Source organism: Vidua macroura, chromosome 1 (genome assembly GCF_024509145.1).
Source record: "Vidua macroura isolate BioBank_ID:100142 chromosome 1, ASM2450914v1, whole genome shotgun sequence".
Classification (NCBI taxonomy): Eukaryota; Metazoa; Chordata; class Aves; order Passeriformes; family Viduidae; genus Vidua; species Vidua macroura.
The window spans coordinates 93,211,928-93,227,697 of NC_071571.1; the positions used below are offsets into that span (position 1 = coordinate 93,211,928).

Genomic DNA, 15,770 nt, shown 5'->3' on the forward strand with positions numbered 1-15,770 from the left:
CATTGAGCTCATCAGACACAAAGCAAAATTAACACAGCGTATTCCCATTTGATTTTATAATGGAAGACCTTTCAGCTAAATGACAGGTAATGACACCTTATGGAAACAGTATTAAATGTCTGTCATGACACAATATCCATTACCTTCTTTGCCTTTAAAGTTTTTCTCCATAATGTAGAGAAAATACCATCTGTCCAGTCATTTGTAGCAACATCAAGGGTACCGAACATCTGGGAAGCTGTGATTGCCTTTGGGTTCATTCTCATCTCTTTATGAGGAGCACCACAATCTGTCATTGCTTTCATCAAAATATGAATGCATTTTGTCTTTCCTGAACCAGTTGGACCTAGAGTCATCATACCTTAAAACAATATAAACATGGTTTAAAATGAAATGTCAATGTGTCATGCTACCGTTTAATGACGCATTGCATCAACGATCCTTGTTTTATTTTTATCAAAAGCCAATACAAAGGGATGTTTCTCACTCCACTTAATGTTGATTGAAACAGAATTTGAAACTATTATTTAAAGGCCTCTATAAATGTCTCTCTATTATGATAGCAAGCCTTTGTGGGTCTGTATCCACCCTCAGGCAACTCTTTTATTTTTTTTAATGGGACAACACAACTGTCTTTTGATGTTCTCATGCAATGACATTGACATGAATGGTGGCAAAAAAATCCAGAAATTTCTAAGTGTATCTAATGAGAATGCATATCTTTAGTGATGTACAAAATAGAGTGCATCTTTCTGATGCAAAAGGTACACAAATATGTACCTGCATCCACCCATGCTGGTATTTAATAGATCTTTCTTTCATAAAACCTATTTAGAGCAACCATACTTAATTCATCAGTGTATACATGTTATCTAAGAAAAATAAATTGTGTCTTCAACAATAAATTGAGCCTACTGTTGATCTTCTTTGGTTATGTTTTCATTCAATAGGCCCACAATCTGTCCAAAATTAGATGGGACATTCAAATTGAGACTTCTAAAGTCATTTAATGGACCTAGATAACTTCTATTAGCCCTAAAGGCAACTGGATACCATAATCCTTAGTCGGCTTTGAAAACTTCTTCAACAAAAGTATGGAACAATCACATACCCAAATAATAAACCTAATCCAGTGCCATGCAAATTGTGTGACATTTCCCCTAAAACTAAAGGGTGCTGGATGTTCCCTGAAACAATCTGAGGACTCAAAAAATCACTACTCATGCCATATGTTATATATGGGGAAATGCAATACAAACTCTTCAGTGTTAACCAAATGTCTTTTCTGGTGGTTTCAGTGATATTTCAACCAAAACTGTTATGCCAAACAGATTTCAGGATCCATGCACTGAATCTCTCTGTGTGTGTTTGTGTTCATGTTTATAAAAGCACTTCACGTGCACATACGGCCGTATTTCTCCTCATTATTTGAAATTCCATGGTGACCTCTCCATAAATTCAAGTTCATGAGTAGGACAAGTGGAAGTCTGGAAAACGTAATCTTTCCCCCTCAGTGAAGTAACTTTTGTCATAGAAAGTAAGAAAACTTTTGGCTTGAACATCCAACTGTTTGGACAATTGGAGCTGCATGATCTCCTGGGAATAGTAGGGATATGTGGAGAGACGAGGCATCTAAACAGAATGTCATGGTGGATTCTGAAGATTTTTGAGGGATAGAGGAGCTGTAGTGTCTCACAGATCACAGCTTCTTTTAAAGAGAGACACTTTTAATCATAGCTAATAACATTAAAACTTCCATGGTTCCTATATAGAAATAGCTGTTGAGGAACACTGCATCCAGAAATCTGGATGTAAATTAGTAAGTCTGCACAACACTAACCAGTTCATTGGTTAACCAATAATCTGAATTAAAAACTTGAGGCATTAAGGACTTAGACTGTGGTATGTGAATGAGTATTTCCTTTCATTTATTTCATTAGTTTAAGCTGATTATTCTTTTATTATGACAAGAAAAGGGAGAATAAGAAGGATGATATCTTTATAAATCTTTGCTGCTTTAGTTACATTTCCTTAGTATTTTCCCCTTATTATACTAAAAAAATCATTCATTAGAGGTTAGGGGTATGGGGGATATTTCAAAGTAAGGGTATTTTTTTTTCCACTGAGTTATGAATTGTAAACCTGGATTTACTAATGTCTATGATAGCCTTCCTAGGACAGGATAAATTTTACTCAATGCCTTTTTCTGCACTGTAAAAATGCATTTTCATAGAATCAAAGAATGGTTGAACTTGGAAGGGATCTCTGGAGTCCATCTTGTCTAATTCCCCTGATCCTGCAGGAGGAAAGCTTATTTCTCCTCAGTTTAAATGGCAAGAATCAATCACAAAGAAAACACTTGGAATTATATCACATGCATGGTAGAATCTATCAAAATAAAGGTCTGAGGAATTATTTTTGGTAGTCTTCTCAACATTATAATCTCACAGTAACATTAAACTCGAGCTTCATGACTGAACTCTGAGTGGTTTTGCACTCAGGATTGCACACCAAAAAAAAAGGTCATAACAGCTTCCTAAGCAAAATACCCACATAGGCTTTAAAATTATATATATTAGTTTTTTAAACATTTTTCATGAAATTAATCTGCATTCTAGTGGCAGATAATATAATGTAGTCTCAAATACAATGCAGTCTCAAAGCCTCATCTAGCATGCTAACCATGTCGGACTCGTTGAGTTTCATACAGCTGAATAATTTTAAGTATCCATGGTGGATGATTAATAAGCCCTGCTTCCTCTGTCTGTTTCTGGATGGCTGACTGTAGTTCAGGATACCCAGATTTATCCAGAGTAATTCCAGGGAATAGGTCATTAATGAGACTCATAAATAAAGGTTCATCTTCATCTACCTGTCAAGGATAAAGTAGGGGGAAACACATTATTTATTTATTGAAATTATTATAATAGCTGTAAACAATCTTCAAGATAAGCTATTCAAAAGATGGCAATGAAAATCTTATATCTTCCAAAGCAAATATTATAATTATCGATCAGTTTTATGAAGTGAATTTCATACAATGAAATCACAAGTAGTAATTTCTAAATTAAATACTTTAGGCTGATAAAATGTTAACAACTTAATACAGTTTTCTTCAATGTGTACACAGATATATTTCTTCATTTGTTACATAAGTCAGCAAGATTTATTCCAATCATATTTTGCCTTAAAATTTTTATGCTTTTTTCCTTCTGTAAATCACTGAAGCATTGCTATAGGTTTGAACGCATGTACCAACGTGCTGAATAAATTAACATCAGAAACAGAGTTATTGGTTCCATCACAAAAGTGATTCCCAAGGTAAATACACAGAGTCTAGACATGCTATAACCTTTTAATTACAGTAATAAAAAGAAAGATGAATACTTTAAATAGTATTATCAAAAGATGTTACACTATACAAGTAGGTATTAGCTGCTTCCAATTACCTCACTTAATGCAATTCCTATGATGTTCTGAAAAGGCAACAGACTCCCAGGAAATGTATAAATTGAAATTCTGGATTAAGAAAGATCTTTGGTGACATTATTAAGAGATAATACAATGTATTCTTCCTTTCTCTCCTTAGGGTAAAAAGAATTAAAACCAAGAGCCAATTAGAGGACCAGGTAGATCCCCTAGGATCTCATGGTATTTCCAAAGATTTTTCCAGCTAAAGCTTATGATGTGTTTTCCCCTTTTTAAAAGACAAATTGTGCTCACACAGTAACTGTATTCTGATTATCAACTCACCTATAAATTATATTAAAAACTGCAAAATAATGTATCTAAATGGTGAAGAAAAATAGCTTTTTAAAGTGCATAATAAAGACCCTTAAAAATGCAAACAAAATACTCTATTGGGCAAAGTCCAATTACAGAACCAGTGTTACAGTACCAGTTTGGAGAGGTTCATGTCCCGCAGAACTCTCATCACAACAGTTTTCTCTGGCTCTTGGGGATTAGATCTTTTCACTGCTCCAAGTGTTCTTAAAACAGACAGGATATTTCTAAGCCCAAAGTCATAGTGAACCTTGAAATAAAGCACAAACAATATTGGAACTATACAGATCAAATAGATCAAAACAAAAAAACAAGAGAGGACTGAAAAATTAAATTCACCAAATAAATGAATGTTATAGAAATTTTCAATAATATTCAATTCACAGCTTTTTGTCTTTTCAAATAGATTTCCAGTTTTGTTGTTATCAAATCCTGAAGATATTTTTTAGTGTTGTATGTCCATACCAGAAAGTGTACTTTCTGGTGATACAGAGCTCACCCTTTTTTCCCAGGCTGACAAACTGGAACTGTGTAAATCCCAACATTTTCAGCAAGAAATAACTTATTGATTAGGTTTGCAGATGATACCAAACTGGTGAACTAGATCACAACTAGAGTTCAAAATTAGCAAGAGAAATTCAATACATTATCTCTGTGTGATGAAAATAAATAAAGGCAAGTGCAAACTACTAAAGATGGTAATAACCAACTGCATTAATAAAGAGTAGCAACTCTTCCTCATTGAGTTTAGAAACAAATCAGGTGCACAAAGCTTTGCAGAAAAATATCTGACATGGGATTGATGTCACAAGCTCCGCAATGGATTATCTGCAATTTTAGTGGGCAATAAAAACATAAATGTCCTTTTTAGGACAATTAAAAATATATTTCTATTGTAGTTGACATTTCTATACTGTGACCAAAATCTGGACTCCACATTTGAAGATGAACCCTACAAAAGAGAAATTTGAAAAGGAAAAAAAAAAACAATCAGTTGACTAGAAAACATACTGTTTCAGGAAAAAGTATTACAAAATCTACTCTAAAAGTAGGAAGAGTGAATATGTAGGATGAGTAGTGATAAAAGTCTTAAATATGCAAAAGATACCAGTAAAGAGGAAGACAGGAGGAATAGAAAAGAAGTAATGTGCTTAATTACAGCAAGGGGGATTCAAGTTAACTTTTAGAGAAAACATTGTGACCATAAGAAAAATGAAACTTTGGATCATGTTGCCTGGGAAACTACAACCTATCCATCAATAGAAAATGCTAAGAACACTGACAAACATTAATAGCAACTTATTTAACTAAGAATTATTTTTCCTCCAGAAAAGTAGATGGATGATTCCTCAAGGCTCTGCCCTGCCTCATTTTCTATTATTCAATCAGGTGCCACGTTGTTACCAGTTGAAAAATTTAGGTATGAATATACAGCCACGTACTGCCAGGAAATCTTATTTGCAGATAGAAACATTAACACAAAAAGATTAGCAACTTAGTGTGACACTGAGGAACTCAGATGTCACCTGACTTCATCATCATTTAGTAAATGGCATGTCCTAGTGAAATACCCAGAATCATGACAAGGATTGATATATTTCTTTTTCTCCATGCTAGATGACCATCATTGACATACTGGAATGAGTTCAGCAAATGATGACTACGTGGGAGGAAAAGAGGCAATGTCAAAATCTTTAACAGGTGAAATTGCAACAGTTTGCATAATGAAAAGATTCTTCACAATAAGAGTGGCTGAACACAGAAAAGGTACCCAGAGAGTACCCAGGTATCCTCGGAGATATTCAAAACTCAAGAAGGGCCTTAGCAATCTGCTCTAATGTGCTGAGCAAGAAGTTCCCTTCCAATTTACACAAATCTGTGATTCTACAGAAGTGATGACTTCATTAAATTTGAAGTAGTTCCATACCTACCAGAAAAATTAAAATAAGCTTAAATTACTTTTAAAGACAGAACTTCTGGTGCATTCCAACTGACCTACATGATGGGTGGTTCAAGGTGACCATCCTTTATTTACTTTAATCTGCTTTCTAGTTTTACAACTGCTTTGTTTTTTGGGAATGGCACAGAAGAGCTAGAATTTATTGGCAAATGTGGATTATGAGTTATTTCTTTGCTACATCTTTTAACAACAATCTTTAAAGATTGTGCCTGAGCAAAATGGACTGCAGTGGTATAGCTGATGCTCTTGAAAGAAAAAATTAAAAATATGAAATAAAAAAAATCTCATTACTAGAAGCAGAGTTTGCCCCATGTAGAAAAGAAAAAAAGGGATATTAGTGGTTTGCTCTATATGAAAGCACCTTAAAGAGATGATTCTCAAAAAGGGATTATCACCTCATTTGTTTTGAAGCTTTGTTAGGTTTTTCTTTTCAGTTTCTGTTTTTCCCTAAGCTGTATGAGGCTTTGTGGAAGGAGGTTCTAGGGAAGAAGTCCGGTAACAAAGCCAAGTAATTCACCTTTGGAGCTCTGTCAGAATAACTCTTTCACCGGCCTATGGACACCTTGGGCTTCCAACATTTGCTAAGGACTATTCTTTTCTTTACTGTTTTTCTTTACTGAAGGAGATGACAGTCAGGGTGCCTTTGGCTACTTGTGAGTCAGAGTTCCTCTTTCTAGAGTCTGCATTTGTGTGTATAAAATGTCTGGAGGACTTCATGTATTTCTTCCAGCACATTCCTTTTAGATTTTCTGTGGGGTAAGTTCAGCTGGTGAATGCTTGTTTGCTTTATTTCCTTCCGTTGATATACTGCATTTGCTGAAAGCAGGCAATGTTCTGTCATTTCCTATTGCACTGGTTCTTTATGTGACCCTGATCTTTCCAGTCAACTGCCTGGAAAACCCAGCATTACTTAACTTGGAATTTCAAATTTATCATTAAAAATTTGAATAAATAAGTTCCACTAGGGAAAGAAAGATTAATACGAATTATAGAGTCACTGAATGGTTTAGAAGTGATCTTAAAGATCATCTAGTTCCAAATGCCCTGTCATGGGCAGGGATACCTTCCATTAGACCAGGTTACTCAGAGTCCCATCCAACCTAGCCTGGAACACTTCCAGAGATGGGGAGCCCAGAAACTCACTGAGCAACCTGTTGCAGTGTCTCACTACCCTTTACAATCAAGAATTTCTTCCTAACATCTAATCAAATATACCTCTAAGAAAGACTGTCTGTACTTTACAATTTTAGTTTTCTGACTACACAGAAGCAGAAGCACTGTAGTCTTAGAAATATGTTCAGTTCATGAGACTCCCATATCTAATCTGATGAACTCATTAGATCTCTCTCTATATAATCACATATTACATTAGATGTATTCCCCAACCTACAACAAACTTCACAAGGAACTTCAGCAAGTGTTTCAAATGATTTCATTACTACTACAATAACCACACACGTTCAAGGGAGGAAGTGGTGGACCTAACTGAGAAGCAGAAGATTCAGTCTGTGGTGGAAAAGAGAGATGTCAAGGATGGTGGAACAGTGTGGAAAGTGACCCTTCTCAAGGGCAAGTGTACAGATCAGGACAGGTGAAGAGAACAGTGTTGTGGCAGAAGCTCTCACAGCAGAAGGAGGTGCTAATTTGAAGTGCATGCAACATGACAACGAAATGGAAAAATTACAGCTCTGTGTGCAGCTACAGGGTTACAGTCAAAATAGGAAATGCGGGGGCATAGGTACAATGGATGGATATAGGTTCTTTAGGAAGGACAAGACAGGATGAAGAGATGGGAAATAAAGTGAAAGAGTGGCCCTTAGGATGCCTAATGAGCCAGTTGAGAGAATTTTTATTAGAATTAGAGGGCTCAACAACATTGTGGCAGATGTCTGCTGCAAACATCTGGATAAGGAAGAAGCTGATGAATCTTTCTTTCAACAACTGAAATTAGCCTCATCCTTGATGATACTCACTGGGGGCTTGACACACTCCAATATCTGCTGGAAGGGCAACACAGCAGGGCAGAGCCATTCCAAGAGATTTCAACACTGTCTCTGATAACATCCTCACACACAAAATGGTGACTAGACAAGGTGGTCAGACATTTCAACAGCTTGACCAAAGAGTCTGTGCAATGTTTGTTTATCCTTGGAGATATTCAAAGTTCATCTAGACAAGGTGCTGAGCCACCTGCTCTAGCAGATCTCACTTCGAGAAGAGGTATAGCACCTGCTCACCTCCAGAAGTCACAGAGAAAAAAAAAATCAATTTTTCTCTGATTTTATGACTGCATAGAATGGATTTAGAGAAGAGAAGGACTGTCCAAAGGGCTGCTCACAGGCACAGGCAGGACAAACTAGCATACTACCATGGGCTTGCAGAAAGCCGTGCTTTCTAGCTCATGCTACTGAGTATAGTGATCCATGATATGATATAAATGGTTAGAAGGAAGATCACTACAGCGGGCTTCTCTGATGGATACTGTTGAAATGTTAGGCGGTCCTGAAGAAATTATAAATATGCATGGAAGACTATTCCCCAGTGACATCATGGCTTACTTAGCAAGAATTATGGAATTTAAGTTTTAAGAGAGATATAAGCATAAGATGCAGATATAAAATTGTGATGTAGCTGAGTGTAAGGGCTGTGCCTATGTGCACACCCAGAGCACCTGGTCATTAATTTTCATAAATATCAAGGAACTCCCTTGCTAGCATCAGCATATATGAGGCAAAGGACTGATCTGAGACAAGGTGATTGAGCTACCTGTCTTCACAACAAAGCCTTTGAATAACTGGCACTGCAGTTTTCCCAGTGGGAATCTCAGTTTCACAGAGTCCTCCACGCAGTTCCTATGATCCTTAGGCCAACTGATAAGACTTACTTATATGCTTCAGTATGTTGATTCACATGATAAATGGAGAATCTCCTTATGTCAGGCTCCAGAGGGCAATTTCTGATGAAGAAATTACCAAACTGCACAGAGAAACTCTGCACTCTTTGTGCAGATGCAGTAATGATTGTGTATAAAGCATTGTACACCCTTAAGATAGTTAAAATAAATTCTGTACAGTTAGATTTTGTTTGAGTGTGTGCATTAATTTTTAAGTACACTGTCCAAGGCTGAACCAGTTCCAGCATCTGTGACAACACAAAACAAACAAAGCACCTTTGCAGAGGTAGAAGGTCAAACTTCTGATGCCTGCTTATGTACCTTTTTCACATTGAAGGAAAGAATCATGTCCTGGACAAAAAAAATGACCATACAAACTGAGGCAATAAGAAAACTTAGTTTTACAAAAGCCAAGCACTAATAAATAGGTGGTATAGAACTAAAATTATAGTAGTATAATATAGTAGTATATTATAGTATAGTACATAGTAGTGTAGTATAGTAGTCAATTAACACGGGTTCATCACTATCCAACCAAAGCAGGCATTTGAGCCACAATTTGTCTACTGTTCATATGATTTCTCATTGAGACTCTCTAGTGGACAGCCAGCACAGGGCATTCAAAAGGAAAGAACCAGATTTGTTTCTACTTAAACGCCCCATCCCAAATGGAACAGCAGTATTCTCTTTCTAGTACCACTCAGCAAAACAGAGCCTTGTAGGTGCTCTGTAGTTTTTTACAATTATATTACAATTTCACTGCCTCTGAAATAGACCTGGCCTTCATAAGTGAAGACATTGAAAAATGTGCCCTCTGCAAGTTCAGCACAGCAATATAGACCATTCCTCATAACTTCTCCAGTAACTGCACTCTATTTAAGAATCACAAATCAAACTTCCTATACTACCCAATTTACTGTGAAAAATAAAAACAACATGATCATTTCAGACATTGTTTCTGGAACTTGAAACTGAAAACTCTAAAAAATGTATAGGTTCACGAGTGTAGAAATAATTATCTATTCTATGAAAGTATATCATCTCCATATCCTTCCAGTGACAGCTTACAGTTGGACAAATATTTATTTTACCTGTTTGGATAACTGCTCTTCACAGAGTTTGTAGAGTGTATAGAATTTTTGACTAAGGATTTGGTTGTCTCGGAAACCAGCACTTGCCAGCTTGACTCGCATAATAATGCTACGGTCAGGCACCATCATGGCAACCGTGCGAAACTGAATCTTCAGATTCTCGGGAAGTTCCTGTCGTCCTGCATAGCCGGGGTTCTGAAAATGCAATTTATAAACCCAAACAATATATAATGATGGCAGGGTAGGAAGTTTTGTCTTTCCTGTTAACCATTCAGCAAATGCAGGAGCACATGAGAAATTACAAAGGATAACTTGAGCATGTCACAATGACACATCAGTGCACAGTTGCCTCAATACTGCAGTTCATGAAGTATGGGGTATCACACGTTATTTGGAGATGTCCAAGACTAAAAGAGTTAGACAGACAGCCACTTACAGATCTTGCTGGAGCTCTTTTAAATGGTTACTTCCTCAGAGTCTTGACAATGTTATAGTGCTGGAGGTTACTGTCCCCTGTGAGCATTCCCAGACCGTTTCAGCGCAAAGCCAGTCAAGCAGTGCAAGCCATTACCGAGTATAATTTAAACTAATGGATCTGACCTTTCTCTGAAGATGTCTAAGTCATTCATATGAGTACTGCATGGCTCAGTTGTGACAACTGTAGTCACTAGCTGAGCAATGATAACTTCTTTCATCTCTTTCAGCTCTTTCCAAACTGTCTTCCCCCGGCCTTTGTATGGCACTTATTTGCCCTTTTTTTCAAATTAAAGTGATAACATTAACAGTTTTCCAAAGGTAGGACCCCCTAAAATAAAGACAAAGGCTTCCATTTTGAGTGGGTATGTAGGTAGCTGAGGAGGGAGAGATACAAAGATGATTTTAAAGTATTCTTATGCTTTACTGCTGGTTTGCCTCCTGCACTGCTAGAAGCAGTCCACAGGCACCAAAGATAAATCTTCAGGAGGCTAGTGAACCAGAGTGAGGTGATTTCCCTCATGCTGTCTTCTAGGATTGAGGTCAAAACTTCTTCACAGGTGGCAAAATACTGACCAGACCAGCCACCGTAGTCCTTGAAGGGTCAATTCTGTTTTATTTTGACTAAAAATATGAGAGGGTTAAGTTTAATCTCAATCTGTCAAATACTCAACAAAAAAAGTCCTTAAAAGATATAGTTAATGATAAAGACATATGTTGTCCTAAGATCCAGTAAAAAATATGGACAAGAGAAAATTATATCATAATTATTTTACCAAATTATTGTTCAAGTTTCATTAACTATTTTCTAACAGACAGCTCCAATATTTCAACAGGGAAATTTCAATAGGAAATGGAACAGAAAAGATTTTTCACAGTGATGCCATTTAAATGTATTTACAGACATACCATAGTCAGAAATATACCAAATTCTCTGTCCATGTCAACGACGTCACCATCAGTGAAAGTGAACTGAAGTTTCTTTTTTTTCTTACACTGAAGTACAATATATATCTGCTGAGCCGCCACTGATAAAACTGGAAGCTCAATGCGGTTAAATTCATCAAAGCAACCCCACGCACCTGACTGAGCTAAACCTAAGAAAAGCAAAAAGAGAAATATTCTGTTAAAATGGCAGATCAAACAAGAGTAATCTATATACAAAACCGAACATGTTCTATACAACTTAGTGTAACAAGAGAAGAGCAGAGAACATGAACACAGAATAAAATGAGAAGTAAAAATTCAAAATAAGTTGGGCTGTGCATTAATGACACTCAGAAAAAGTATCACCCCTTGAATGAAAGATACATAAACTTCTTTCAAAAAATCCTAGACTTCTACAGCAATCATTAGGCAGAAAGTGTTAATTAATACTGTATATAGTACCATATAGTAGCACAAATGCGCATATAGCACAGAAACTCATCTATGCAGGGGATGAAGTTGTCAAGCATTAAACACCTACCTAAATGAAAAGCACAAAACCAAATAGAGACCACTACATTTCTGACAGAAGCATTGTAGCATTTTATAACAATTAGGTAAAAAATTACTATATTACTATAACAATAGGTAAAAAATTACTGGAGATTAACATCCTACTGTTCAAGAGAGAGGAAAGAATCTGATGTTACACTTAGAATTGTTACATGGAACAGGCCATGGAGTTCTAGACAGACAGTAGTACCCACAAACATGACTAAATTAATGGCTCTTGGGAAAATCAAGCACTCTTTCTTCTGTATCATGCTAACAGGATTGAAATAGGAGAGTCTACAGTGGCAGCCTTCCAGAGCAGTAGAGGGAAAGCTACATAATCCTCTGCTTTTCTATACCCCTTTTACAAAAGACAAAGGCTAGTAAGTCTATGCAGGAGCTTCATGGATGCCATCCCTCCCTTCCCAAAGACCACATTGGATTAGTATTTCAAATTGCCTGGGTCCATATCTAGAAATGTTCAGAAGTAGAGTTTAATTCATTCCACTGAGTGGTGGAGCTCAGCTTGGCTTAAGCAGTTTGAAGGCAGTACTAAATGCAGAAATGAAGCACATGTCCAAGAAAAGGCATTTGTGTTTGCAATGTCGGAAAACCATGCCCAGAGCTCCCCTGAATCCCCATACTTTATATGGCAATGCCTGTAGCACTGGTAAAATACATCTATGGCTGGTTTATGTGTAAAGTTGATTCCTTAAGAGCTTTAGATAGTTCAAGAGAAAGTATTCAAAAATCAGTAACAATACTATGAAGACACATTCTTTCACTTGGTTTTTGTTTTTTAATTTTTTTCCTTCTTTTGCTTAAGCTCAGCCTGTTCTTCTCATAATATGCCATTTCCCTTCCCTTCCTTCTACTTTTCCTTGTCTGATCTTCTCTTGCCCTTTAAGATGCTCCTCCAAGTGCCCTTAATGCCACTTTTATGACATTCATTTTTTATGTTTTTTAATGCCCATTAACCAATTCTTTAAATAATGTTGCATCAATTGGTCTTTTTTACCCATGCAATTTTGGAAGAAAAGAACTAGAGTCAAACCAGGTCAAAATCAGTGCTTATACAACCAAAATTGGCTTCTTAAGGCTTAATTCAGTCAGGGCAACACTGCAGATCTCCCATGAAAATTATCTCAATTCCATATGTAACCTTTCCCTAAACTGCTTCTAATTAATTTCTATGATATTATAAGGACAAAAGATACTCCAAAGGGAAAGAATCTGAAGAGGATTAAAAGTTACATGGACCTAATTAAAAAAATTAAAAGCAAGTGGAATATATACAAATACCACAATGCCATAATGATACAAAGATTGAAGTAATTCTATCGAAAGTTACCAAATTTAAAACATGAAATACTCAATCCTACTGTCTTTGAAAACAAATGAACAACATTCCTTGACTTCACTGGTGTGGCACCAAGTCCTTTAACTGATGTTCCTCTCCTTTTGTGAGGAATATTTGGGCCCTGGATGCCATCAACAGCCCTTCCTGAGGCTTCTATCCAAACTCTGTCTTCCAGTCCAGGAGTTCCATTGTAGCTCAGGCAGGTCAGAACTGTACTGTGTGCAGGGCTGTGCACAGTCCCACCTCCTCTTGTCCTGAATTGCTGAATGAACTTCCTGGAGGAGCCCACAGCTCCACAGTGTTACCCCCAGTCCTGCCTCCTGCTGTTTCTGACTAAACTTCCTAGATGAATCCTGTATCCAGCTGGTCATTTCACATTGTCTGATGGCACTGGACTGCTGATGGGAACAAGCTGTCAACAGCCTGCCCTACTTAAGCACTGTGGGATTGTGCCCTGCTGAGTGAAGTCACTGCCCCTGCCTTTGTGCTGATCATCCTGGACTCCTGGTTCATCTTCCCTCATGGAGCTGCCCCATTCTTGCTGCTCCCTGATAAAAAAACTTATTGCAAAGATTTTTTTAATTCATTTGAGCCCTTTTGTACTGAGTTACATGACTCCTAGGATCCATCCTAAAAAGAATCCCAAAATAGTGGTTTTTTTCTGCTTTGTTTATTAAACATAGATATATACTCTTTGGGATGCAACAAGGAAAATCTCTAAAGCTGGGTAGTTTTTAACTAAGAAACTTAGTTCTGTACAATATTGTCTCTTACACTTACTGTCTGTATCTTAAAGGGTTTTGAAAGTAATTTCTTTATAGAATGGTGAGGTTCAGTTCTGACCAAATAATTTTTTTCTTTGGGAAAGGAAAAAAAAATTCACTTGTTCTGTAATGCCACCTGCTGCATGGAGTTAGGAAACCTCATTCTCAGACAAAGCCGATATCCCACAGCTTTGAATAAACTCAGTTCTTGCAAAATTATTTCATTCTGGTGGTGTTGAAAAAGGAAAGAAAATACACACACACAAGCAAAGGCACAGCAAGCAAACTCTCAGCTGCAAAAACAGCTCAGAGACAAGGTAATTTTGTCATAATGTGAATTAAATTCTGTCCCCATGCTGAATATATGATGGCTATCAAATACAGAAATGGAATAAAAGCAGAAAATAAATGGCAGGACTAAAGAGATCTTTAATTATATCTAAAAAATATGGCAATGTCATATTTTGTGTCATACAGACATCCTACAAACCTGGTTCTCAAATGATGAAAGAATCTCACAGAATAGCTATTAGCCCCCAGACTATAAAATGCATATCTGCAATGCAGAGTCACGTCTCCTTCCATGTATTTTTCCACATTTTTTCCCCCAGATTTCACACAGGAGTAGAGCTATAGTGATAAAATGCAATGGAAATGTCACTGAAACAAAGCTCTGTCTAGCCAAAGTGCAACCCCGAAGCAGCAAACTAAAAAGTAATCATTGGTCCTGAAAGAATTTACAGAATGCCAGACTTGTGTATTCACCTTCTGAATTAAAATAAATATAAAATTTTGCGTTAAATATTGCATTAAATACCAAATCACAAAAAGTTACTTCGGGTAAGACTGGAATTGCTTGACTGTAACTATAGAAAAGAGAACCAAAGCAAACACAACTTTTATATCCATCCACAGGCAACCACAGACAAAATGTTTTCTGAAGAGTATCCACTCTTTTCAGGAACAGTGATGAAGTATCTCTGGTTTGCTATTCATGGGCAACTTCAACTCTGAATTTGATATAAGAGAAAACTTGAAAATTCATCTTCCCACTTGCATCCCTGGTACTTTCTCAGGTTACCTCTGGTCCAGTTCAGGTGACAAGTGGTATCTGAATCTACATTTTGGTTCAATTTTAAAAAACAAAACTATCAAAGATCAAAGTCCAGGCCTTGAACATATCAACTAGATCATCTGCCTATGAATTTCTTGAGTCACAGAGAAAAACAAAAGAGATGGAAACAGGGAAACTGAGAGACCAAACCTCAGCTCTGACCCAACTAGAAGAACTTCAAATCATAATTTTATAGTATACAATTTATGCTATATTAGTTATCTTTTTCTATTTATTTTTTCTAAAGATGAAACTTCTTGTCTTTACAGAAGTCTGGAAACATGCCTGCAGACTGAACAACACCACCTCTCCCTGCCTCTTTTCTCCTCACTGTTAAACCTGCTAATGTCTGATGACTTGACCCACAGCACCAGATAAAGTGAGAAGTTTGGGTCTGGAAACTCTGATGATGGAGCACCAAGCCTATAACAGATGTGGAATTCAAAAAAATTTCCCATTGTGAGCACTGAAATATGTAGTGTGTTAATGAGAACTTTCTTATTAGTCTCCATGAAAGTGCTTCTACAGCTGAGAAGAACCATCCTTTTTTTTCATTAAAGTCCTCATGTGCAGCAAAGAACCTCTATCTGAACACACTTTGCCCTTTATATGAAATCAAAAAGCGCTCATTTCCTTCCTAACTTCAGTATATCCACACTTCAAGAAATTGTAGATATTTTAAAGACATAAAAAAGGTGACTGCAAGCCAGGCCCTTCCAAGCAGTGACACTAAGTCCAAAACAACTGACTTCAAATGTCCCTCCACAAATGAAAGCATCAATGACTTATGTAAGAACAGAATCTTACTTTTACTCCCATATACACAACAGCCACATGAATGCTGCAAAAACC

General features: G+C 36.8%; 1 protein-coding gene across 1 annotated transcript in view; it reads right to left on the reverse strand.

Annotated features, from left to right (window-relative positions):
* LOC128805918 (dynein axonemal heavy chain 5-like) overlaps positions 1–15,770 on the reverse strand; it is a 147,201-nt gene that overhangs the window by 80,524 nt on the left and 50,907 nt on the right. The window contains exons 42-46 of the mRNA XM_053974941.1: positions 11,111–11,298; positions 9,728–9,922; positions 3,899–4,033; positions 2,683–2,872; positions 144–361 (exon numbers count right to left, since the gene is read on the reverse strand). Of these exons, the coding sequence (XP_053830916.1) occupies positions 144–361; positions 2,683–2,872; positions 3,899–4,033; positions 9,728–9,922; positions 11,111–11,298 (926 nt within the window). The remainder of the gene's footprint in view (positions 1–143; positions 362–2,682; positions 2,873–3,898; positions 4,034–9,727; positions 9,923–11,110; positions 11,299–15,770) is intronic.